The sequence below is a fragment of the Puntigrus tetrazona genome, unplaced genomic scaffold, assembly GCF_018831695.1.
Source record: "Puntigrus tetrazona isolate hp1 unplaced genomic scaffold, ASM1883169v1 S000000006, whole genome shotgun sequence".
NCBI classification, from domain to species: Eukaryota; Metazoa; Chordata; class Actinopteri; order Cypriniformes; family Cyprinidae; genus Puntigrus; species Puntigrus tetrazona.
The window spans coordinates 601-26,905 of record NW_025047686.1 but is presented as its reverse complement, the minus strand read 5'-3'; the positions used below and the strand labels follow the sequence as shown (position 1 = coordinate 26,905).

The following is a 26,305-nucleotide window of genomic DNA, read 5'->3' as shown; positions in this document are numbered from 1 at the left end:
ACTGACCCCTTGGTGTTTTTACGTGTTTCATCATTTGGTTATTTCTGTTGTTTCAGCATAGCAGAATGTATTATTCATAGGGCTAGAGGAAAATGAGGAAATAACATTAATAGTGTGATTTTGAAAGATGTTCATATACAATTTATTGTGCAGTACCCAGTGCAAGAGCGGAGCGGTTTTTGCAATATGTACTTAAAAAAACAATATACAGGCATACGCACAAAATTAATCACAATCCATTTGTTTAGATCCTGGACGAGACCCCACAAATGTTACGTTCCTTGGATTTTTTTAATTAAGGGAAAATGAGGAAATAATATTTAGTGTGTACATAATGAAAGAAATGAACAGGCAAAACAAAAGGAAAAAGGTGGGAAGGGGGAACACGAGAAGTGCCAAATCAAAGAAATGAACAAAACGAAACGCTGCTAGCTGCTTTAAAGGTCTTCAACGTTACAACGCTTTAACTAAACTACTCTAAGAGAGAAAATAAAACGTACAGGAGGTCTCTCCTGACTTTATTAGAGTGTGTCTAATACTGCATATCGAACTTACCCTACATGTGGCACAATGTATGCCGCGCGGCAGACTTCCCAACCTTACACAAACCCCAGGAAATAACAAAGATGGTCAGTCAGATCAAAATATTAGTGTTATTTATTGGTTTTGGCAGTGTGGCATCACACCATTTTGTTTCTCTTATTTGATCAGTGCAGAGATTATATGCGTAATGTTTTTGAGACTGTGGGTAAGCTGCTGAAAAGTATTGTACTGTATCTACCACAGGTGGGCTGTGGACGGGTTTTATTACAAAATAAACATATAAAACAAACGCTTCACGATGCTTTTTTCTTGAAAATTCTTTAGGTTAATTTACCTGGAGAAAGACTTATTGACGGGGATTCAAAAGTGAGATTAGCTAATGGCCTTCTACTTCTGAGGAAATGGTAAGAGAAGTGAAAGGAAGTAGATAACACTTGACTAAACATATGATGGAAATTTATTCACATTAACTTGTGAACCCATGGCAAAGGGTTCGAACTCGGTACGATCTTTTGACATACTCACCCTTTAACCAAGAAAGTAACTAATTACTGCAACAGACCACGATCCCAAAAGATCAGTTATTTATACAGAAACATCAGATGTGTTTAATATAGCTTCTACTAACTTTGTTTTAGGCTTTCGCAGTGTTGTAAGTCAAAATGTTATATCATTTTGTCATGTTACAAATATACAAACACTGCTAATAACGAAGTAAAAAAGGGGGGGGAAACATTTTAAAGCACTGGTATGAGAACAAACCAACGTTGTAGGCCCCAAAGTGTATTTTGAAAGCTTTGTTATACCATGCTACAATAAAATACGTCTACTGTTATTTTACTCTCCTGACGTCTGAAAATGCGCAGCCCGTTACGCATTAGAGTGACCTTCAGAGTGCGACTCCCCCAAACCGGAAGTGACTCCCATAAAATGCTTTTGTCGTGAGTGGCGACACTTTTTTTTTTGTACAAAATTAGCACAAAAACAAGCCCATCGTGCATTTATATTCTGAAATACTTGGTTTTTTTACTCTGAATCACACAATTGACGTATAGTTATGTTTCAGAGCCGTCTGTTAGATTTCCTGAGACAAATTCAGTCGGTCATCCGCGCCTTTAACATCATAACTGCTAATAAAGGGAAACATTCAGGCTTCTGAGCAGCTAATAGGCCAGACCTTGAACTGAAAGTGTTTGCAAGCGAAAAGAGAAAATGACACGTGACAAACACAAACCGGTTTACAAAATAATTTTATTAGTCACAATGGCTAGTTAAACCAGATAAACTTCATTTGTCTATTTGCATATAAATAGCCTACTAGCCATGTTTACCATTTTACCTCACCTGATATGAATAGCAATAATGTCAGCATTGCTTTTTAAAAGTTCTTTTAAAAGTATATAAGCTGCTTTCCTGCTCTAGATGTATTTTTCAGGCACCGATATTTCTTTGAGATGTATTTATTTATTTTGTGACGGTCCACTGATAAAGTGATTATCTGTAAGCACGGATTCAGATTCATCCGCGCTGAAGCACAACTAACTACAATAACAATGTTCTTCCGCAAGCAGCGTGCAGTTTTACGCTTCAACCGGCAGAGGGCCAAAAACAGTACGTTTTGAAATCCAGAAAATTAATTTAAAACCAAATTAACGTTTTCAAATAATTCTTAAAACACTTCACGTTTGAGTAATGTTTAGGAAAAATATTAAACTGATCAGTAATTTAGAATAATAATGCATGTATATATATATATATATATATATATATATATATATATATATATATATATATATATATATATATATATATTGCAAAGTGCACTGCTGTTTGCTGTTTGTAGAGACGTCTGGTGGAATAGAGAAGATGTTTTGAAAGTTACAATCAGCAGGATAAATTAGCAATTTCTGAATGAAGACAATTTTACATTGAATGACTAAGATTTCACATTTTAAGGTCTAGTGGTACTTCATCATTACTCAATGGCATAATTATGTTCACAGCACACTAAAAACACTGTAGCCTCCTCTTTACCTGATCTTTTTCGTCAGACAGACACCAATGTTTTAAAAGTAAAAAAAACATTCCTTATCTGCTTGTACTGTGTATTAGACATACGGTCACTTTCAAACAGTTCAACGAAGTGCATTATCTCTCCGGGCCGATGAAGGACATACAGGAAAAGGGTGTACCAGCCAGGCAGTCTGTGTTAACTGCTGCTTGAATCTCACTAAAGAGAGCCTGCTCTCTATTCCCTGCGCTCCCTGTTTTCTGTTTCAGCTCTACCAGCCGCTGTAGTATAATATGCTTTTCCCTGCCTCTTATAATTCCTCGGAAGTACAGCACAGCTGAGAGATGAGCCTTCCTGAAATAAATAAAACACTCAATGAATTAAACTAAAACGAGCAATGTTACATTAACAGACATGGTAAATCTACATCAAGTGATAGGACTCTCACCTGATATCTGGATAGTTATCAACTAATGGCTTTAGGTTATTTTTTACATCACTTTTTTTGCACCCAATGATATCGCTCAGCTGGTTCCCGACTGGATGGAGCCAGCCTAAGGTGGAGTTCTACAAAAAAAAATAAAAAATTACACGTAAAGGGACACGTGTTCGCATGCGTTGATGAAAAGCACAGCTGAACAGATATCTGTACCATATCTCGGAAGATCTCCTTCAGCTCCTCCCACTGATTTTTGATCTTAGTAGCAGCTGTCTCATTCTTCCTGTTTTTGCACAAGTAGTTATTTTTCATCAGCTGAGATACATATTCTTTCACAACAAAAAAGTGAACTTCATTCACAAAAGCCTAAAAAAAGAGACATAAACAGTTAAAATACAGAAAAAAGTGAAGGCGCTTTCAAGCTGTGATTACGCAAGAGTATAACAATGAATCGGTTTGAACTCTCACCTGTTTATGTTTTGGGATCATACACTTGATTTGTTCAGAAAGGATCTTAGTTCTGCGAATCAGCTGTAAAAAGTCTTCATCGAATGAAAACCATTTCCCTGTCATTTGTCTCCTGAGGAAGGGCTACAAACAGAAGCTCTTTAATATTTAATATTCACCCCGCTATTTAGTTAATTAATAAAGTCCAGTGGCATATTCTTGTATATTATTTAGATATGTAGTACTGTTTTGTGTTAAAATATTTTTTTTGGCCTATAATAATCTGCAGGACAGAGCCTCTAGTGTGGCTCTCAAACTACTGCCAAAGAGAAAAGAAGTGCATTGCAGAAGCTCACACCTTGACATCTGTTTTGAAGTTCTCCATCACAGCTCGACTCAAACTGCTCGTCAGTCTGTCTATTTCTTTTTGAACCAGCTCCAGCTGGATCGGACAGGTGTCTTTATAGCTCTCCATGTGCTCTCTGCAGGAAAAAAAACATTGAAATTAGTTGAAGTTAACTTTATTTAACTAAATAGTTTCACAATGTGTTTTTGCTTTTTATGTACGGTACAGTTATAAAAAGTAGAATAACAATATTTGTTTGCTTAATTTGTTTGCTTAATGTATGAATTATTGTATGAACTGTATACTGACATGCTCACCACTTGATGTTTTTTTTTTAAGTAGTGTTACATTGATTCTCCTCGAAATCATTTAGTTCACAAACATGAAACACAAATACATTCACCTAGATATAATTATTTGTTAGTGTATCAAAGATGATAACAGGTAAGGGGGGGAAAAGGTGAGAACTTTCTTTTATTTTATGGGAGATATTTGTTTTACATGTTATTTTTTACGTGCTACATTTGTACTTATTTTAAAAATATATTAATATATAGTTATTTAATAAAAACTTTTTTTTTATTACCTTGTATGTCAAAAACGACATTTCAGTAAATAATAAATAACATCTTGTTGCAATTTATTGACAAAAATCAAGATTAAATATATTTGGTAACAAAAATTTGTGCCATGCAAGCTATTTAAAGCAATATTTTCTGACTAGACGGCAGTGCTGATCTAAAATGCTAACAGTTTGCCCTCTCTCTTCACTGCTCTCACATCTCAGACCCAGACTCATGCTCATCAATGCAGCGTTTACTTGATCAAATATACAGTAAAGAAAACATGAATAACCCCAAACCTTTGGTAGTGATTCACATTTGGCAAATGGATTGGAAGGGTTTCAGTTTGCCAAAGCAGATTACGAAGCAGACAAAAAAATGACTTTGCCATAAAAAAAACTTGTCATATTTAAGAAATAATGATGCATTCACGTCTGAAATCTCTTAGATTCTTTAGTGCTGCTTAAAGTCTTGGCTTGACACAGATCCAATGGTTTTCATCATTCAGGCATTCCCCGCTTTCTGGGACTTCCCCAGTTAACTGCCTCACTGCCTCTACTGTGTGTAGCACATATTCCTGGAAATCACGTGACTCATTATTATGATTGTTTGCTTATTGTAAACTGTATTTGAAATGACACCTGGCAGCTAAACCATATGAATGCTGCCTAATAGCTTTCCTCCTTCTATTAACGCAGAATCTCTTATTAAACACAAATCGTTTTAAATGGTTTGCTTTTGTCAAATAATGCATCTAGAACTAATGCAGCTGGCTATATATTATTTCTGCTCCTCCCAAACAAGTTTCAATGAAAATGACTTTTGAGCAGTGTGTTGTGGAAATGACTTACTTCAGGGCACTGAAGCTGTTGATGTAGCTGATATAATACTCGGCCCAGAGAAAGGAGTTAGAGAGAGGACTGCTCCACTCGACAAACGCTGACTCAAACCTGCGGAGACAAATAACCTAGTTAACCTAGTTTGTCAGGTATTATTGAGGAGAACTAAACATGGCCACGCATTTCGTGGGATGTAGTTTTGATCAAGTCTATGGGAAAGATGTGTCATATGAATGGACCGGCAAAAAGTAACCCAGAAATGATATGTTAATCTTTTTTCCCCCCAATAACTGTCAAATGAACACATACAGATATAACAGCTTTTGAGTAAAAGAAACCAGAATGAACATTTTGTCCTCTCTACAAAAACACAGACTACAGAAGCTTTTCGAAGCTGTAGAATTAATAAACTTGCAATAAGTCTATTAGTTCTTTATCACAAACCGTTTTGGAAAGTTCTTCAGTTCCTCTAAACATGAACGCACAACCTTCTGCTCAAGGTTCACATCGATTCTTCTGGATCCTTGTACATGCCCTTTAATGTTCTGCGGGAAAAAAGACCATAAATAGATTGTTAAATAGTTTCATAAATAGATCAGTACTATGACTATTCAACAAACAATGACAAACGTCCAAAGGAGTTTTGTATTGTCATTTAAAACTAAAGAAAAATTCTTTGTGTGAAATGATTTGAAATCAGAACATTACAGTGGCTTGATGCTGCCTCCAGTGTTATCAGAAATATTGTAAACGAGTTTTCAGGTGGGAAGGTGGATATAAACAACTTAAATTTATGGCAGGAAAACTTGGAGATAATTTTTATACCATTGTTTCTGAGTTTGGCAGAACATAAACTTAAAGGAAGAGGAAACCATTACTTTAGTATTTTATCAGTGAAGACAGCATTTATTTAATAATAGTAGCAAGATGACTATCTTGATGGCATGGCGAATGTATGGCAACTAAATATTAGTGAATATACATAAGACTTCCCCATGAAATAGGCAAGAATGAACATAGTTTCTTCCATGATTCTTATTTAATCCGACAACAGGACACTTATATGACAGGCAGCAGAACTTTCCAAATAGGTTTTGAGGCCACTATTACTTAAATAAATGTCCTATATTGCCCTCTGTTGGTAAACCAATGCCTTTGTGAGTTTGACAGAAATGGGAAATCATTTCCTTTTACGTGGACCTACAAAAGACCTTTCCATCCGACATCCATTCAAAGCCAAGCAAAGCTGAGCTAATTGTGAAAGTCTGCAGTCTCACCGTCCAGATGTCCATGTCAATGTGTGAGCTGTAGATTCCCTCATCAATCTCTGGTGTTCTTTTTTCATTCCACATTTCTTCTTTCTCCAAGTCAATAATTCTGTTCAGTGATGTTTTCATGTCAGCCTATCAAGAGTACAGCTTACACTGAATTCAGGGTCCCATTCAGTACATTGTACTTATTTCTTTAAGTAAGTACATAGTAGTTAAGGCCACCTAATATAAAGTGTGACCAAGTCAGTTATCATCCGATACATCAGTGCGATATCACTCCTAGCATTGACAATGACAATTATGTTTGTTAACTACCTGTAAGCGAGCACAGTATTTGTCTTTTATCTGATTAAGGAAATCTTTGTTCAATGGCAGTGCTCTCTGATCCTCCTTCAATTCAGGCTGCAGAGAGCTGCTTCCCATTATCTTCTCACTATGGAAGGAAAAAATTAAATTCAGGTACATTAGTGCATACAGTTTTAATGCAAAGCCATAATCATATCCTTTAAAGTAATAGTACAGCCACATTCACAATGAATTTCATCAACTGGATCACAAATGAGTATCCATATAAGGACTGAAGAAAGCTGGAAGAAAGTTATTTATCACCCTGTGGCAGAGCTGTGTATGGGCCTTTTAAAAACACATTCATGAGACCACTAGACCTTTCACACTTTGTGATGTGGATGTTTGGTCAGTCTGTCGATTGGCTTGTGTGAATGGGTTATGTAAATCAAAAGAAACTTCCGGATTTGATATCAACAACATAAAACTCCATTGGTTTTCATAGAGGTCATAGAGTGTCAGAGAGGTCAAACTTGACATTTTCTTTAAGTTGACCATAATGAAAAAATTGCCAGACAAAGCTATTATAGGGCTTTAAAAGATCTTACATACGTCTCTTGAAAAGTCTGACATAGGATTTATTTACTGAAAGGAAATAATATTGTCATTTAGCTAAGACTTTTAGAATGTTACAAAAGATGTCTATTCCTATCATTTTGTTTTATGCTCTTTATTTATGTTATCTTTATTTTATTATTTATGTTTAAAATATATTTAAAAAACTGTTTTAACAATATTTCACATGAATTCTGATCCAAAAATAGAGCCTTGGTGAACATAAGCATAAAACAAAACATTAAAACATAAAAACTTCTTACCAGTCTTACCAACCCCAAACTTCTGAATGGTACTGTCAATAAAATAATAAAATATGTATTTTAATGATAATTTAATGCTGTTTCCAAACTTGAGCCTGAGTTTTCCATTCCCTTTTAATTACATGGAACAACATCTAAACTGAGGAAAGCCTCACCTGGGGTAGCGATGAATAATAAAATCCAGAAGAGCGTAGTAATCCTTCAGCTCGGTCACGTTTAGCAGAAGTCTCTTTAGATGCTCCCCTACAGCCTCATGGTGGCAGGACACATAGGTTTCAAGCACATTGAAGTCTGCTGGATACGAGCTCAGAAGCTCAGTCTTCACTCTCTCCAAATCCTCCACCACAGCTTTACCCAGAAGCCCCAGATGTACTGCCAGCCAAGAAGCGTTCTGCTCGCGGCTGTCCAGAGGAACATTCTTCAGTGTATCTCGAACCCCGTTCAGTACGGCCTCTTTCCACGCTTCCCTCCATCCCTCCATCGCTCCTGGCTCCCCCTGTCTCTTCTCTTCCTCCAGGATAATGTATGACACATACACCAGAAGCTCTTTGTTGTGTAAGGGAAGAGCGCTGGAGTTGTGAACAATTGCAGACATTTTGTTCTTTAGTGTGCCACAGAGCAGGCCGAGGTCTTTCTCTTTATTGACTACTTCAATGGGATAGTCTTCTTGCTCCAGAGCTTGACGCTCCCGCTGAAATTCCAGGCGTAGTGACAACAGATTCACGTAGGCCTCTTCTAAATGTTCTTTCTCTATTAGTCTGTTAATCTCCATCACTGCAGAGGATAACAGAAATAGGACAGCAAAAAGCTAAATATTAGTATACTGATAACTGCATGAAATGGTGTTATTCTGGAACAATAACACCTTGCATGCCTTTTTATGCCAGTTCAAATAAGATTCTTCTCTTGAATCTTTTGGGAACACAGTCAAAGTGATAAGGATGGTCCAAAGTCCCCATAAAAACCCTCATCATACAACTAAGAGCAGATGCTGATCAGCAAAGTAAATATAAATGTCGTAAAGCAACTGACACTAAATGTAATGGTGTAACAAAATTTTTACCCAGTCCAAATATCTAAAGCATTCATACAAAATATTAATCTGAAACGATGACGTTTACTTTGTCAACTGCCTAGAGATGAGACATCCACTCTCAAACTCACCTGACAAAGGCATATGAGGTATCTCTGGCAGAGTATATGTGTCTCTGAGCTCCAGCACTCTGTCTACGACCTCGGTTTGCTCTTCAGGTAAAGTCATGGCCTCTGTGACAGGTTCAAGTGGTTCCTGTTTGTATTTTTTAGTACCCAGACCCAAGCTCTGTCTGATCGATGCACCTCTCCTTGCCAGTGAACCTGTTATTTCAACTGCAGAATCTGAGGATACCACAAACAGTTACTGAGCTAATTGTGACTATTTATGTCATTCTGTATAACATACAACAGAGCAAATGGTCTTTAAAAAAATTTACATAACCATGTTATGTGAAAGCTTTTATTAGTTACCAGGGTCATTCCATTTTTTTTTTTTTTTTTAAATGTCCCTGTCTCAAATTTCAAGAAGTATTTTTCTCTTTTTTTCTGAAGAAAGGTTAATAGTGATATGAACATCTACAGTGATGACAGTCCAAATATTAAATATCATAGATTTTGGTAATCCACAATTTTATAAGAGGGGGGGTTAAAATGAGTCAAATTTATCACTTTTGAGCTACAGGCACATAAACTTCATAGAAAAAGTTTTAATATTCATAATTTGCACATAATACAATCAGGATTGCTGAAGTCAACAGATTTATAGAGATTTTCATCTCTATATGTAACTCATTTACACTATACATGTCTGTCTTTCTTCTGAAAAAAAGCTTGGGACCTCTGGTTGAATACAGTACAGTCATTTTTATTCTTACTCTGCTTTTATGAATGAATATTTACAAAAGAAAAAAAATCTTAACGCAAAGGTGTGATGTATTTCATAATAATATTACATTACATTATAATATTGTAGCTTAATGATATAATAAACAGAATATAAAGGTCAAGAGGACACATTCTTTGTTAATGTAACTGTTTTATTTATTTATTAGAAATAACCATGTATTGTAAGCTGTGTTGCTTTGTTTTTTTTTACGTACTATAAATATGCAAGTGTGTAAAAATATGTAAAAAGTAAAAATATGCAAGTGTGAATTGTGAGATGCTTAAACTCTCAAACCTTACGGCATTGTTTGCAACATTTACTATCAACACTTCCGTCCATGACGGCCTAAACAGTATTTATCTTATCTAGAGGTGAATCTACTGACATGCAAACACATGTCACCTGACATAGTTCTTGTAAGAGAAGATTTTTCAGTCTTTGGAGCCTGGAATGAAGATTGTGAAGGAGATTCTCTGCTCAAACCTGAAGAGAGAAACGTGCAAGGAGCTTCAGCTAAATAAAAGTCTTGTAAAATACAACAAAAATCATCTGTTTCACAATTAAGAAATGTAAATTCTATAAAGATTTTTTTTTTTTCAGCTCAGAAAGATCTTTATTGTTGGGGATTTTAATGTTTGTGTGTTTTGTCCTGAAACCCCAATGGCAAAGGACTTGTTATATTTCATTTAATTTTGGGCAGTCTGTGTCTGGCCCTGCACAGGGACACGAACAAACATTCGATCTGGTTTATCAGTTGTTCTGCCTGTTAGTAACTTTGAGATCTGTAACTCAGTGTTTTCTGACCATATGCCTGCTTGTTTGATATTGTTCTTGCCCCAATACAGTTGAATCTCACACTGCTGTTTGGCCACGTCACATTATTAATTGTGGCCACCTCTGTTCAATTTACATCTGTTTTCAGTCAGAACTGTGATATACCGGAATCAATAAGCAATGATTCAGAGGAGCTTAGCTCATGGTCTTCCTGTAATGTCAAACTGGTGTGGACACCGTGGCTCCTTTGAAAATCAGGCAGCCAAAATCTACATTTGAGCCATTGCTGAATGACACAGTCTGTACTGTCAGGCGTGAGTGCCTGACAAATTGCAAAAAGGACAAATTGCATGTGTCGTTTCAAATACTCAGGAACTGTTGGCGCCATAATCAGAAAACTGTGAAAGATGCTAAAATGATTTTATCGAACCCTAACAAGCCATGTGTTTTGTTTAAAACTATCAATTCTATTCATTATGTCCAACAAACAGTTTGTGTTGATGTCTCCTCTGTTGCATGTGAAATTTTTCTTCACTCTTTTATTTTTAAAAAAGCATATCATAGGAAAAATAAACACTGATTGTAGTGGCTCACAGGGGGGGGCAGATCCAATGCAGGGACAGTGAGGGGCTGAGGTAGAAAGAGCTTCCTGGATCCCTTCGGAAAGTGAACTAGCTTGTTCCTGCCCACCAACTGTCCAGCTATAGAAAAATGGCAACCTGCTATAGCTGCCACATAGACAGTGCGGAAGGGGAAAAGCCCTTATCCAACAGTCCTTGTTTGGAGGGACAGTATCACTGATATGCCACAGGAAGTCAAGCCTTTACCATGGGTTGCACTGCCCTTAAATATAGTATTTAAGACACTCACAGGAAGATCTCTTGGATCTCATTAAGACCGCAGAGGTATACAGTTCATTAAGACCCCAGAGTCCACAGCTCAGGATGGGGGTGCCTAAAAGTCATGTTCCTATGAGAGAGAAGGTTTTTGTCTCAGGGGAATGGGCCATGGGGTTTAACATCTGAGGTTTTTGAAGTGAACAAGTCGACTTCTGCCTTGCCAAATATCTCTAAAATAATCTGAATTGTTTGTGGATGGAGCATCCACTCTCGTTGCTTCGAGATAGCATGTCTGCTCCCTAGATTGATAAACCTGGTGCATGTGCTACCTTAAATAAACACATGCTGAGGTGTGACAATTCCAAGAGGTGTTTTACAATCTAATCGAGGTGAGCCTGTCTGGGAAACTGATGATCCAAACATCCCTATAGGAGAGACTGGAGAGTTGAGGAAAGGGATCCTCTTTGATCTCCGTGAGATTTGCCATAAGTGGAGTGCATTGGAGGAGATTGCCCTAAAAGATCTGAAGCATGGAATGCACAAAGAGACTCCTCACTGGACAGAGGAGTATAATAAGGAGAGCGCCATGATTTCATGAGGTCGTTATAGACCGTCGACAAGAAAGGAGAGGCTTGCTGACAAGGGGCCTCACGGCACTCCAGCAGGAACAATTCATCCAAGCAGACTGTTCTCTATTCTAGACCATTCACTCACAAGTGATTTTTACATTTTATTATTTGTTTTTCTTACTTGAATGCTTTTTTGTTGTTCTTATTTTTAATAACAAAGAAAAAATGGTTGTATTGTGATTATTATTAATATAGTAATTAAAATTAAGGAAATGGAGAAAGAAGTGCAATGTTGCTTGGTGATTTTGGAACATTAAGAAATCTTTAACTTGGGTTTTCTCAGAACTGACTTTGCTGACTCTATCGATTTTAAATGGGTATAGTTCAGTCGGTTTTTTTAAAATCAGATTCCAAGAAATCATACGTCATTCTGAAGGTCCTTTAATGGAGTATGTAAAAATAAAAATATTATTTTTTTAACATATGCTAATTGTGACACATTTTGACGAGGGAAGCCACTGTCAAACAACAGAACTCTTTTATGTCTAGTAGTTATACACTTACTTGGAGAGTGTGGTGGACGTAATGGAGAATTTGAGCTTTGGTCATCTGTGTTCTCTGACCTTTTGTCTTTCTGTGTCTTAGGGCTGAACCCTTTCAAACTCCTCCTGAATGTCTTCAAGACTCCAAGACTCTTCTCTTTGACCAGACTTTCCATCTGTTCTCCACCATTTTTCAAGCCCTTGGTCGTATCCTCATCCCATTCTGGTGGGTCATTAACCTTATTTCCGCCATCTACTTCTTCTTTTGTAGTTTCTGCCATTTGACCATGTATCGGTTAGTTCAAGGCTGCAGAAAACCAGAACAGAAGGACTGTGTTGACTCAAGTGCAAGAATGCCACTGTTGAATCTATCAGCAGGGACATCATGATCTCTGGATTTTTTCTGTTTACTGACAACATGACTTTTTTCACAGGGGTGTAGAAGACATATATTGTCATAACAACAAAGATGTGAACTCATATTACTCATTAAGTTTTTTAACCCAAAAAACTTAATGAGTTATGCACTATTCAGTTCACTAAACAATTAGGCTACATACACCTCACATACCATAAATACCGCGATGCCATGTAAACTGTGAGATTTAGTTCAGACTGTAGCTCAAATTCTTCAATCACAAACAAGAGCGATGGTAACAATAACAGCTTCCTCATTTTGCCCAAGACAAAAATACTTTTTCTATGTTTCTAAGTGTTTCGATGTGAAATTTCAGGTAAATTAATTTCATAATAATTCAGAATTCAGAATTAATTTCATAACTCCAGTTTGCCGTTCGATTCTGAAGTGTCCTTCATTGTCATTTCACTTTAGTTAATAACCTGTCTGACTGTATTGCACACTAATAACAAACACTTTGATATGCTGGCTAAATGCTGTACACCGAAATATGTCAAGATGCAAGAAGTCTCTCAGTTATGAAGAAAATATCTCTTTTTGAGGAAATTACACGTTTGTAAGAGACTGACTAAACGTGAACTCAAAGTACATTATTCATGTAAAACTCTTCGAAACGTAAATCTGTGCTATTAGTAAAGTCAGTGGGGGTTAAAGGTTGGGGGAGCAGACGTGTGAAGGTCACTTCTAACACGTTAGTTACTAAAGGTTAGTTATAACGCGTTTAAAAAAACAAACGTACATTCACATTATGTTATGCATATGTTTGTAAACGTCGCGCGACCCTCGCTCACCTGAGATCCGAGCTCTTCGTCGAAGCCGCTGGCAATTATCCTTCCCATGAAACTTATCGCAAAACAAAATGCTGGCAATCGCGCTGCACCGACAGGTTCAACCGCGGGAACAAACCGATCAATTGCAGGAAATACCGAGCTCCGAAAAACCCCGCTCCTCGCAGCTGGCGTTCACCTTGAAACGTCAAAGGTAAAGGTGCGCCGGGCTGCTTTGCTACAGGAACTAGCTTCAGAAACTCTCCGCGTACTGACGCGTACTTGTAAGAGGCAGCGTTTCTGAAAAACGATTACACTTCTCTTTCAGATTCCCGTAAATACAATGTGCATACCACTGAGGAAAAAAAGTGGTTATGCAAAGCGTTATGTGTTTCCTTTATGAGCACGGTTTCATTCACAAAACGGCAAGTCCTGTATCGGTTTTTGCTAATTATTATTAGGCCTGTATAAATATCTGAAGGATTTGTTTTAGTGTTGTTGAAATGCTATGTTATTGTGCAAACTAATTAAGTGACTTCTATGAGTTGATACAGAAATAAATAAAGGTCAGGCACTTTATAGATGTGTAAACATTTATGCTAGATTTTGTGAGGCATGACAGGAAAGAGAGGGATAGGAAATACTGCAGCAGCGGTACGTTTATAAAATCAATGGCAATGTACCTGGCAGGTGAGTAATGACTTGGATGATAATTGTGGATGTAATAAATAGAATAATAATAAGTTTCATCCATTGCAGGTGCAGAGTAGTACACACACATCCACATCCATTTGTTTTTATGGTTCATGGGAACGTTCCATAGGTGTAATAGTTTTTATACTGTACAAACTATATTCTCTATCATCATACAACATTCCTTCCTACACCTAAACCTATGCCTCACAGGAACCTTTGTGCATTTTTAGTTGTAATACCCATGTCATGATACACACACACACACACACACACACAGAGGGAGGATCATTGGGAGATAACACAGTGACAAGGAGATTACTTGGAATTGATATCAGTCGGCTCTATGCGAGCCTGATGGAAACTCTGTCTGTGTCACGAAAGGTGTCAAAGATTCAGTTGCAGTTTTATTGTAGTCCCAAACAATAATCCATAAACAGGACAACAAGCAGCAAAAAAAGTCCACAAACACAAAAGTTGCTTTTGCAAACTTTACTTCAAAACAGAGTGGTAGGGGTTCAGGGATGATCAAGGATTACATTTGAATTCTAAAATGAAGAAATAAAACTAAATGAATAAATACATAAATATTTAAAAAAAGTATATGTACACAAAAACAACAAAAAATGAGTAGACATTCAAAGTTTTAGTAGTCTTTGTTACAAGAGGTAGATAAATATTTAATGTAAATCTTAATATCTTCTTGAAAGTGTAATAAATTGAGGTGAACTTTTCATAGTTCTACATTTGTGAAGTAAAAAAAAAAAAAAAAAAGACATCCCTAAAAAAAAAGCTCACAGTTTTCTTGTGTGATCATAATGACAAAAAAGACTCAAGAAACTCAATAAATGTTTAAGCGGGATAAATCAGATGAATAAGATTATAGGAGCTTTCTTTAACCTGGATATTTGTTAGGAAGAGTGTGTGTGTGTGTGTGTGTGTGTGTGTGGATTCTGGGAAGCACAGTTTGTGATAGTGTAATTGATTTCTTTCGGCCGCATGTTTTTGTTTGGTCATGGGTCAAGTAGAGCAAAGCAGTTTTTCATGTTGTTGGAGACTTGTTTTATTTTCTCCCTTAACCATCGACATAATTTTCCGTGAATAAAAGCATTCATTGAGTGCAACAGACGTGTCTGTTCAAGTATAGACGAAAGTGAAAGTAATGTTTCTGGCTTATATATTATCGGCTGCTCTGGAAAGACGGGACATTTACTGAAAAGGTTTCAGGTAAGAGCTACACATTATTTACTTATCGTGCTTTTCATTCTGGGTGAAGGAAATATAGAAAAGCAGGTTTTAGAGATGACACTAAAAGACATTTAATTAGTCAGTGAACATGAAAAAAGACAACCCTTTATATTAATTTTCACTTAGGTTTTTAATACTTACTGTACAGGTTATTATTATCGTAATTCTTCCTTGTTACTGTACTTTACTGCTATTGTATTTATTTTTAAGGTTAGGCGTCTTTCTAGTGAGCTAAGAAACTAGGAAGAGCCATTGTTTTTTTTTAGTGTCATCACTGTGTTAAAGGTTTCTGTAGACTGAAACATCTTGTTGTTCGTTTTAGTGAATAATTGACTGTCTAATATGAATCAACATGTGCCTGATAAGAATCACTGAAGAAGAGTCAGTGATAAGCACCATCATAAAATATGATTTTGGCTGATGTTTTACGTTTCTAATATATTCTGTTTTTCTATTTCATGTACAGAATCTTTCAGTAGCAGTTTGGATTAGAGGTAACAATGGAAAAATCTCCCACTTCTAATGGTAAATATAGCATTGACAAAGAAATATACATTTGCATAAACAGAATAGAGTAGAATAGATATATTGCCGCCCTTCTAAGTCATTATATGTATGTGTAAAAGAGCTGTGCAAGTAAGCAATGCTGATCTACATTGTACAGTACAACACAAAATGCAAAATGATGTAAACTATTCAATATACTGCATGATAAAAAGCTGTGCAAAACAAATTACTTAAAGTTGGGTAGATGTGCTGAAGTGAAACGTGAAATATGCATGATTATAGTCTTTATAAAAGTCTTTTGGTGCAGTCGAGACTGCTCATGTTGTTTTTTATTATTAGGCATTTTGAGAAAGAAAAAAAACACAATTTGGAGGTTTAACATTTACAATTTGTTGTAATATTTTCTGTGTTTTCACAGTGAAGGGCATCTTTCGCAGATTTTCTTTATTCAGTAAAGACGATGGACATATTACAAAGAAACAATCGCTTTGGTCACTGAAATCATCTTTATCGGAGGATAAAGACAAGAAAGACATCGCAGAGAAATTCGAGTTTGAGGCCAAAGAGATTCCTCTAACGCCATGCTCAGGTAAATCAGTTAGTTTGTGTAAATAAATGCTGCACATTTAACGCACCTCTCATGCCTGCCTTGTTTTCTCAACAGTTTTGCAGATCAAAGATTATATTCAAACAGACATGCTGAAGGAGGCATATCTGAACCTGCTTTCCCTGCGTCTGGAGCTCAGGTTAGAACAGAGCTCTCTGGGGGAACGAGAATGTCACTCAAATCTGGATAATAAAAAGAAAGACCTTGATCTGTTGTATGACGCACTAATGGACAAAATGTCAGCCATTGTGCGCAACTCCAGTGGTCTTCCCTCGTGCAACAAAGAGCTGCTGGTGTATGTGTCATGCATTATCCTGGAGGAAGAGAAGAAACAGGGGGAGCCAGGAGCGATGGAGGGATGGAGGGAAGCGTGGAAAGAGGCCGTACTGAACGGGGTTCGAGATACACTGAAGAATGTTCCTCTGGACAGCCGCGAGCAGAACGCTTCTTGGCTGGCAGTACATCTGGGGCTTCTGGGTAAAGCTGTGGTGGAGGATTTGGAGAGAGTGAAGACTGAGCTTCTGAGCTCGTATCCAGCAGACTTCAATGTGCTTGAAACCTATGTGTCCTGCCACCATGAGGCTGTAGGGGAGCATCTAAAGAGACTTCTGCTAAACGTGACCGAGCTGAAGGATTACTACGCTCTTCTGGATTTTATTATTCATCGCTACCCCAGGTGAGGTTTTAAGGACAAAACACAGAACTATTTAAACTATATGGCATTGTTTACTTCTGGTTTCAATTCCTTTGTCTCTCTTTTGTGTGACACAGTGATCTGCGAGAACAACAGAGAGCTCTTATAATGGAGGAAGATCTGAACAAAATAAAAACCTCTTACTGTCATTGCCAAAAGGTAAGCTACAAGGAAAGAGAGTTTAGTGAATTATATATTAATACAAGACAAGAGTAATAGACTGTTTACATCAGTTTGTTTTACTGTGGTGCCTTATTTGGTTTCAGGAGGACTTTAAACTTTCACTGGAGAAATGCATCCTGCTTGAAACAGAAGTGTGGAAAAAGAAGAAATCTCCTGAAAGAACGGAAGATGGATTCCTCACATCAAAAATACACGTGGACATCTGCCAGGTCAGGACTTCAATCTCATCACGGTTTAACATTCATTCTTATATATTCTGCACTAACTAAATGTCATTTTTGTACTATTCATTTAATTTTCAAGCATTATGACATGCATGTTTGACAATTCTGAAAACTCTTGCAAAAGTCTTTATAACTGCTCCTATTGATCTGCCTTGTTAGCTGATAGCGGGTTATTATGGGAATCTTCAGAAGATTGATGAGAATCTGGGGAAGTCAGTTGTAAGCTCCTGTTTAGAGGAGCTAAACCCATTTTTTACAAGGTTCGTATTACTGTATTATTATAGATTAAAAATTGAGATCACTTCTGCAACTTTTCTTCTCTAACATTTTTCTTCTGTTTTAGATTTGAAAAAGAGTTTTCACAGCAAATCGTCTCTCTGTTGAACTCTGACCTGTTGGATTACTGTCTTTGGGTTGAATATCACATCACCTACATCAATAGCTTCAGTTCGCTCAAGTAAGTCAAGATAAATGCTACCCTTGTGTAAAAGGAGTACCCTGTTGCATACGTGTGGTATGCATTGTACTTGTATTTTTTTTAAACAAACCACCTGCAATCACATCTGTAATGGATATCCTTTTACTCTTTAAACCTACCCAGACCTCCAAAACGTTCCCTGACCTTACCCATATCCAACCAATAGCAGCACATTTGCTTTGCAATACAATATGAACAAAATCAAAACACTGTACTTATTTTGTGGCATAAGTACATAGTGGGGCCAGAATATTTTCAGACTCTTAAATGCATGTTATTTACAGTTGAATGAAAATGCAACTGCATTAGCTGAGAAACTTCAAGAGCTCTTTAAAGTACGTCTTTAAATGTAATTTCATCAACACTTCTGCTGTGTTTGAAATGTGGTGTTATAACATGTGTAGTCTAGTCCATTTTGTGACGTGTGTGTCAAACCTTTTTATGTCATTGCTCTTGTTACAGAGAGAATTTGCAGAGCTATAAAGATAGCTGTTCAGCTCAGGTGGAGAAAGAAGTGGATGGACTGACTCAGAGACTCAGACAGTGCCTGATGGATCATTTCAAATCTGAGGTCAAGGTGGGCCTAACTGCAGATATATAAAATATACTTATATAACTTATTGCCTTAAAAGATACATTTTGCTCAAAGATTTGGAAAAATTCAGCATTGCATCAATTTGAAGGATAGAAATTAATTGATAGACTAGAATCATGTGGATTACTTTTGGATTATTGGGATGTTTTCATCAGCTGTTTGGACCCTAATGCAACCTTAAAGCTGCATTTCTCCAAATCTGTACCCATGAAGGGACCTGAGAGTACATTTTTAGATAATTAAAATATTTAGATTCCTTACATTTCCTCCTAATCTGATATTTGGCATAACTCGTCAAGAGCATTATAATTTTACATTTGAATATTCCTCAATTCCTCACCAAAGCCTTACATGGATGGCATGATGACAAAAAAATGGCTGAAATCGGATGCAGATTTTAATGAAGTGGTTTCCAGAATAGAGACTTATTCTGGACTCTGTAAATCCATGAGAGCTCCATCAGCCCAAGTGAGTCTCTTCTCATCTACTCTAAGATCTCTAATAACAGCTCTAGGGAGGCGCTTTAAACACGGTGTCTATGTTTACAGATGTTCGTGGACGATGTGCACTATTACGTAGCCAAAGAATATGTCTCCCAGCTGATGAAGAAAAAATATTCGTGCAAAAAAAACAAAAACGAAGATGCTGCCATAAAAATAAAAAAACAGTGGAATGAACTCAGGAAGCTATTTGTGGAAATGGTAAGATACGGTCCAGTATCAAACAGTGAGAAATATACAGCTGTTTTTTGAAAGTAGATGCGTTGAAGATATTTTTCTGTACTTAGGGTTCATCCTTAAAATGGCTTTATCCACTGGGAAATTACCTTAGTGACATTATTGGAATGGAAATTGAGAAAAATATAAAAGATCTGTTAAATCCGTTGGTTACTGATTACCCAGACATCAGGCAAGTGTTATAATAACTCCCTGAAAATATTACTATTCATGTTCGAACAATATATTGTCTTGTTCAGTTTACTGATGGATCTCACTTTTCGTTTCTAGCAAGAAGCATTTGCTAGCTGTTCTGTCCTTCAGAGACAATGGTTTTAGTTTGGAAAAGAACAGTGTTATTAATCGCTTTACTGTGCTTAAACGGGACGCCGGGAACACAAGTCATCAGTACTCCTTCTTCACTGATATCGAGGTACTTTTATGAATCACATGGATTTTATGGATTTTTTAAATGTATGTATTTTGAAGTATATATTCTGACATGAGTATCTCACCATTGTCTTTACAGTGAGTTTTCTTTTGGCCATTCTGGTGCTTCAGGAACCATCAGACACTATGTGGTGATTGCATATATTTAATATTGTTTAAAATAGGCTGCATTTTCATGTTAGAATATGTAGGCGTTATTAGTGCATTTGTTGCATAATTACTTACAAGTGCTGTCTAAAGTCATCTGTAAAGGCAAGCATGTAAGCTATGTGTGAGTTTAGTGATATCTGTTGCAATATTCTACTCAAATGAAAGAGTAATACAGCTTCCTGAGTTCCTTCATGAGACATCTTGTGCTCTTTGCCTCTAACAATCCATTATCTTTGAGTAATATAACCATGATTATCAATTTAACCACTGGTGGTTTGTACTTTTTCTTGCCAGTAGAGGGAGACTTTAAACTATAGATGCAATATTTGCATTTCCGAAGACCTGATGGATTTAGTCTGTTTATCTACTGTGATATCAATCATGTAAAATGATGTATAAAACACTGTCGGGTAAAAATGAGTGATATTGCTGTGCAATATTAACTCCACATTCTCTTCTTGTTTGATGCAAATTTTTGACCTTTTTTTTTAGCCTACACCTAATATACGCTCCGATTTTATCAGTGAAAAAAGACTTGGAGATTAAAATCATTTACACCTGTAACAACAGCGTGTTATTGAACAGATATTTCCTTTCACATGGTGTTTGTACTGTCCAGTTGTGGGTTTATTTCTAGACATTCGGATGTGAAATGCCACTTTTTTGTACATACTGATGTTCGATTCGGATCTGCAATCTCTTACGGGATGAACATAAATATTTGTGAATGACAATTAAACATATTTATATCTTTTCACATGCATAGCGAGCGTATTTGTTTGTCTGCTGAGAGAGTGTGTTATTTTAGGACAGGCTGGCTTGTGTCCAGATGTCCTGAGGATTACAATCTTATCCACAGTCTCTAGAATTAGATGTCATGAAATGGGTAGGAGGGGATTTTAAAGATATTTGTAGTTCGGAGATTGAATGCCATAGGTCTCTGGCTCGCCCCCACAAGTCCTCTTCAGTTAAAAATGACACTTTTCTCACCTCCACATAAGCATCTCTATCGCTTTTGCTTCCTACAAATCCATAATCCCACTTTTTCTTCAACTTGCCCTACTTAATGTGATCACAGGTCTGAATATTTGCCTTTTTTCCTCCTCTCCTGTCTCTCAAGAGGATGCAGCTTATTCAAATATCTTCTGGCTGATTTGTATACAGAGACAGGAGGCAGCCGATGACTTCCTGGGTGTCATGCGATTGTGAATATGCGTGAGACTCAAGTGTGTGTGTGTGTGTGTGTGTGTTTGTGTGCGTATGAAAATGCATGTCACTGCTGCTGTCTCTGGTGCTCAGTAAGTATTATATTTAGCTCATCATAGCGTTCCTGATGTGAGACACGTTCCAGCGCTCTCTCTGTCTCTCACCCTGCCTTACCTTATCATGCAGAGCAGGAGTCACGCTGAGATACAGCACACACATGCATATAATCAACGCATCAGTCGTGACAAATGCTATCAGGTTTATTGAAAGCCTCATGAGGTTCACCAGACCCACTTTATATCACTTCTTCACTGGAGGGCTAATGAGGCTGATGTTAGTTGCAGGATTTAACACTGACATTGTTGAAAAACGCACATGCAAACTTAAAGCCAGAGATTTATTTGGGTAGAGATCTTTCTTACATATTTATGCTCCATATGAAGGTTCTGCTTCTTATCAGACGAAGAGCTTTGACTACTATTACTAGCGCAGAGCATCTGTGTTTATTCAACCATCCCTAAACTTAGCTGCAGACCTTGCGTAATGTTCACCCTAACAACCATCCAGAACACACTAGCAACCACTTTTACACAGGCAAACAGCACTTTTTTTCCTTTAAAAAATTCATTTTGCTTTGAATTCCTACATTTTTAAATCTTGGTTTAACGGCTAACGAGGGCTGAGCACCGGTTCAAATGCTGATTATTGCTTCACTAAAAATAAGAGAAGACTGCCCTAGTTTTCTACTCTCGTTTCTAGAAACAGCAACATTACATTTCAAAAGAAACCTGCATTCAGCTGTGACACTGCCGTTCATCCGTCTGTTAGTTCTCAGTTTCAGAAACTCCTGCAACTATGTTGCTCTGTGTATTTCATGAATATAGCACAAAAACAAAGGTGCAAGCTTTAAAATGACATTTAGTCACCAGTGGGTATGACCAATACGATGTGGCGTTTAGTGTGAAGTGACGATAACACACATAAGTTTGGTGTCATTTTGTGAAAGAGATACAGCCTCAGATGCAGTTTGGCATCATGCCATCAAATATGCCATTGCATTTTTTTCTGTTGATATGAAATCTTTTGCCAGTATGGTCTGAACATGTACTGATTTGAATTTGTAGAAAAGTGGACCAGTGGTCTAGGATAGTGCTTCCCAACATCTCTCCTTTGTCTCCTTTAGACTTTCTCCTTTAGACCCATTTCAGGTCTTTCAGGTCTAATGAGCTAATGCAGTGCTGGGGGCCTCCAGGAATGCGGTTGAGGACCACTGTTCTAGGAGTTAGAAAACGTACCTTTTCGGCATAAATCAAAATGGTGGACAAGACGTTTTGCTGATTATTATGTAACTGGTATAGAAGATATGCGCTGGTGTCTCTCTCCCACCAGAACATGGATCGAGCCGCCGGACTGAGTGACCAAAGAGCTGCTGCATGAACTGATTTAACAGGGAATCTAATTCAATTCAACTTTTTGTCGGTGTAGTCTGAAGATGATCCTATTTGATTTTCGTAAAAATGATAGCAACAGCTTAGGAGGAGTTTGGTAACACTTTATTTTGATGGGATACACTTTACACCTACCTGTCTACTAATACTATGCTAACACTTTAATGAGAGTACATGTAAGTGAAATGCTACTTACAGTATGCGTTAAAGTGAAAAGTAAGTAAAACTGTGTTTTCTTTAATTCTACAAAAATGTTTATGATTACACTGCATTAAAGCAAAAACCTTCCTGTTTTAACCTGTTTATCTTTTGCACAATATTACATAGACACTAATTGAGTTGTATTTATAGCCCGCGTCTGCTGGTTATGTGTGTTAATTATTGGTCTTGTAAAGACCTGTCATGCATTAAACATTGGCTGCATTGTAGCTCTGGAGACTGTATTTTGCTTCTTCCCCTGCCACGCAGACGAGAATGACACGACTAACTTAACCGACAAACATCTGTCGCAAGCACGCAGACTCACAGGGGAACTTTTTGCTTGTGAGAAGCTAATTTTGTTGATGCAAATGCACAGCTTTGCATACATAATAAGTCTACAGCCAGACGCAAAACAAAGGACCGAAGTGAAATGAGCAAGACTTTGCAAACAGCTGACATGAACAGAGGTGAATGAAATTGTTTACTTGCATGTAATCCTGCATTTGCTGACCCTGAAACAACCTTTCTCTCTTCTTTCTCCCTCCATCACAGAGGCGCTCGCTTCCTCAAATGGGCTCGTGCCTGGGGATGAAATCAAAAACCAAGCTAGTGTCGCTCCCTGTGCTGTCAGAGAGAAAGATCGTGATTGAGAGTCACCATTGAGAGCTGAACTGCATTATGGGAGAGATCAAACGGAATTGGTAACAAAGGTAGAAGTGTAGCCCTCAAGTCCCAATGCGTCTCATTTGATTCAGTTTTATCTTGATGGTGTAGTTTTAAAAATCAATAATAACACGAGAGGGTGAATTGGCCTAGATTGATCCAAAGCAGGCAGATTCACTCTTCATGACTTAGTTTCCATTCAGATACCCAGAGGCTGTATCTTCTGAGTTGAGTTTTTATATGCTGTCTGACCTTTGATGTAAAGGTATAAATGTGGCTTGGCGGTTGAATGCGCCGCTATGCTCCCTAAATGAATATAAATGAACAAGGATTTCGCATTTTATGTGGCACCAAATGGACTGACCCTCCTGATCTTTGTCACGGTGTAAGCTGACCTACGCCTCACCCTCAGTTCACCGAAAGGCTTATAATAGAGTTCTCACGAATGCTGTCTTCACAAACAAGCACTGACAGACAAGTGACAAGCTCTTCATGATCCATCTGTCACCTGAGCCAAACCTGCCTGAGTAGGTGGAACAGACTACACAAATAAGCGAACGCGTAGGCATACACTACCACTCACATAGTGAGAGAAAACAGAGAGGTGTGAAACTAATCAGTGTGAACCAAGGTCACAAGATTACCAAAAGGATGACGTTTAGGAAACTGTCCATTCAGTGTCAGTGTCATGTCACTGATCCACATTCAACTCCAAAAGACACAGAACCCAAAACAGAGTGTTGTTAAATCAACAGAGACGAGAGAAAACGTTCTGTTTTCTGATTTTAAGGTCATTCATATGCAATCTTCCAGCAATCACATCATTTACTGCGTGACACAAGCTGCTGAATCTGTTGATTGAATGAGATTTGCACCTGTTTAGATTTGCTATGGGATATATGTATGCCTATTTATGAATCTGCCAAAAAGCTACATATACTAAAATAAATAAAACAATATGATATGATGTGATTATTTAGGCTATAGTTGTTTTCAAAGCTTTAATGTACTGTCAAAAAACTAGTTTATGTCAGCCAAAATGTTTAGAAAAATATTGGATATCTGCAAAAATCCAACATTGTGTATTCCCAATATATTATTATTATTATTATTGTTATTATTTACTTTAGTAAATACACAGAAAGTTGTGCATTGTACAACATAGTAGTTTTTCATTTCTTAATGAACCAGTGATTTTAACTAATTGGCCGAGTGAATGATTCAATGATTCACTCATAAACCAGTCACTTATTTGTTCCAGAGGGTTTGAACAAATCACTTGAAGATTCAGTCTTTAAGAAAGCCCATTTTCACCATAATGGCATTATGACGTAACCTGCAGAGAGAACGTTTAAAAAATCCCTGGCACTAATACAATTTTTAAAATGTGATACACACCAACACAAATCAAGTTAAAATCTTTTAAAAATGATTTAGTAATAATATAGTTTAAAAATAATTACATGTTTGAAATGACTTGAAATATTGTATTTGGTCATTTAATGTATTTTCAGTAGCTGCATAAACCAGCAGGATGTTATACTTTTAGGTCACATGGATGCTGTATAATGCTTGAGTATTGGAATCAGAAAACTAGGTCAAACTAAAGACAGGAAGAAAGGACACTCAAACTAAACCAAAAGAGAATATAATCCTGCCAGTGTGTTTTTTAACCACTTCACTTCCAGCCCAATGACTTCAGATATTCTCATAATGCATCATCACGATACCATGAGATCAAACACACACACACACACACACACACTTGCATGCAGATACACGCCTGCAAATGAAGAGCTTCCAGTAACAGGATTGTCATTCTTACTTTGGAAATCAATTTCTCTTGTTTTGTGTTCGTTGTCATCTCTCAGCTGATTGAATGTACTTATTCAACTATATTTATTCTTTTAAATGGTGAACAACAGGGAAAGCCTTTCCCTTCTAAATCCTGAATATGCGAGTCAACTAAAGTAGATGTAGACTTTTTAAAACAGGCTACAAACGCGCTAAAAACCACTGTTCATGCAAGTACATATAAGTAAATATGCTACACATGTTAGTATTTGTGGTTTATGTCGAATGTCTAAATGTCTAAAATAACCCCACATCTACATCTACCCCTTACAGGAAACCTTCTTTTAAGTTTAGTCTGTTTTTTTAAGATTTTTGAATTACGGGAACAACCACCTTATAAACCACCTTCAAATTGTAACACCTCTGTCATACCCGTGTCATTAAACAAAGTTGTGTTCCAACAAACCACAAATACCAACACACACACACACACACACACACACACACAGCCATTTTAACAGCATGTGTCAACAATTAATGGACGGCATAAGTAGATATTTGATTGAGATGACATTTAGCAGCTCTGCCAAGAGGTTAATGGATGAGAAAAAAACTACTTTAGTATATAGAAATACAGAGATGGACAAACAAAAATGAGAGGGAGAATATAAGAGAAAAAACACAAAGACTACACGGACGTGGTAACACTCATGAGAGGGTGTTAAAGAAAAACTAATTCGATACAATCAGAATGCTCATGATTGCATATTATTTTTAGTAATATTACTGCAATACACTGACCTATTTAAATGGTATTTAAAGGAACAGATCACCGTAGTTCACAAATGAAAATACTGTCTATAGCTCTTCTTGTTGGTTTCATGAGAGATGCAGTAAAGTCTGATTTGATAACAATTGAGTCAGGCCTTTCCACTCTATAGCAGTAAATATGATTCAGTTGTGAATCAGACTGATATGATTCTCAAACTCACTGAC

General features: G+C 37.0%; 2 protein-coding genes across 4 annotated transcripts; one reads left to right on the top strand and one right to left on the bottom strand.

The window, feature by feature from the left end:
* Positions 1 to 1,776: 1,776 nt before the first annotated feature.
* exoc3l4 (exocyst complex component 3-like 4) lies at positions 1,777 to 13,802 on the bottom strand. 3 transcript variants are annotated; one of them, XM_043229488.1, is made up of 14 exons: positions 13,477 to 13,801; positions 12,290 to 12,574; positions 9,946 to 10,026; positions 8,787 to 8,999; positions 7,778 to 8,396; positions 6,775 to 6,892; positions 6,466 to 6,591; positions 5,633 to 5,733; positions 5,201 to 5,299; positions 3,799 to 3,922; positions 3,462 to 3,584; positions 3,207 to 3,359; positions 3,003 to 3,121; positions 1,777 to 2,908 (listed from the first exon to the last, which is right to left on the bottom strand). In XM_043229488.1, the coding sequence occupies exons 2-14, from the start codon at positions 12,546 to 12,548 to the stop codon at positions 2,692 to 2,694; spliced, it is 2,352 nt and encodes a 783-aa protein (XP_043085423.1). In that variant the 5' UTR covers positions 12,549 to 12,574; positions 13,477 to 13,801; the 3' UTR covers positions 1,777 to 2,691. The 3 variants fall into 3 exon arrangements, with proteins under 3 accessions (XP_043085423.1, XP_043085424.1, XP_043085425.1); XM_043229489.1 differs by lacking the exon at positions 9,946 to 10,026 and having other exon boundaries at positions 13,477 to 13,802; XM_043229490.1 differs by lacking the exon at positions 13,477 to 13,801 and having other exon boundaries at positions 9,929 to 10,026; positions 12,290 to 12,348.
* Positions 13,803 to 15,128: 1,326 nt separating this feature from the next.
* Positions 15,129 to 20,760, top strand: si:dkey-45k15.1 (exocyst complex component 3-like protein 4). The gene is made up of 14 exons (XM_043229491.1): positions 15,129 to 15,372; positions 15,860 to 15,918; positions 16,319 to 16,489; positions 16,565 to 17,183; positions 17,279 to 17,360; positions 17,468 to 17,593; positions 17,768 to 17,868; positions 17,952 to 18,065; positions 18,549 to 18,663; positions 19,027 to 19,149; positions 19,230 to 19,382; positions 19,469 to 19,590; positions 19,689 to 19,830; positions 19,927 to 20,760. The coding sequence occupies exons 2-14, from the start codon at positions 15,894 to 15,896 to the stop codon at positions 19,927 to 19,929; spliced, it is 1,896 nt and encodes a 631-aa protein (XP_043085426.1). The 5' UTR covers positions 15,129 to 15,372; positions 15,860 to 15,893; the 3' UTR covers positions 19,930 to 20,760.
* The last annotated feature ends 5,545 nt before the right edge of the window (positions 20,761 to 26,305 follow it).

Excerpts from the sequence above, each read along its gene's own strand:
- exoc3l4 (XM_043229488.1), bottom strand. The coding sequence starts at position 12,548 with ATGGCAGAAACTACAAAAGAAGAAGTAGATGGCGGAAATAAGGTTAAT. Across the intron at positions 8,397-8,786 it reads ACCTCATATGCCTTTGTCAG|TGATGGAGATTAACAGACTA; the intron begins GTGAGTTTGAGA and ends TATCCTCTGCAG. Across the intron at positions 5,734-6,465 it reads TTGACATGGACATCTGGACG|AACATTAAAGGGCATGTACA; the intron begins GTGAGACTGCAG and ends TTTTTCCCGCAG.
- si:dkey-45k15.1 (XM_043229491.1), top strand. The coding sequence starts at position 15,894 with ATGGAAAAATCTCCCACTTCTAATG. Across the intron at positions 17,184-17,278 it reads ATTATTCATCGCTACCCCAG|TGATCTGCGAGAACAACAGA; the intron begins GTGAGGTTTTAA and ends TGTGTGACACAG. Across the intron at positions 19,591-19,688 it reads ACTGATTACCCAGACATCAG|CAAGAAGCATTTGCTAGCTG; the intron begins GCAAGTGTTATA and ends TTTCGTTTCTAG.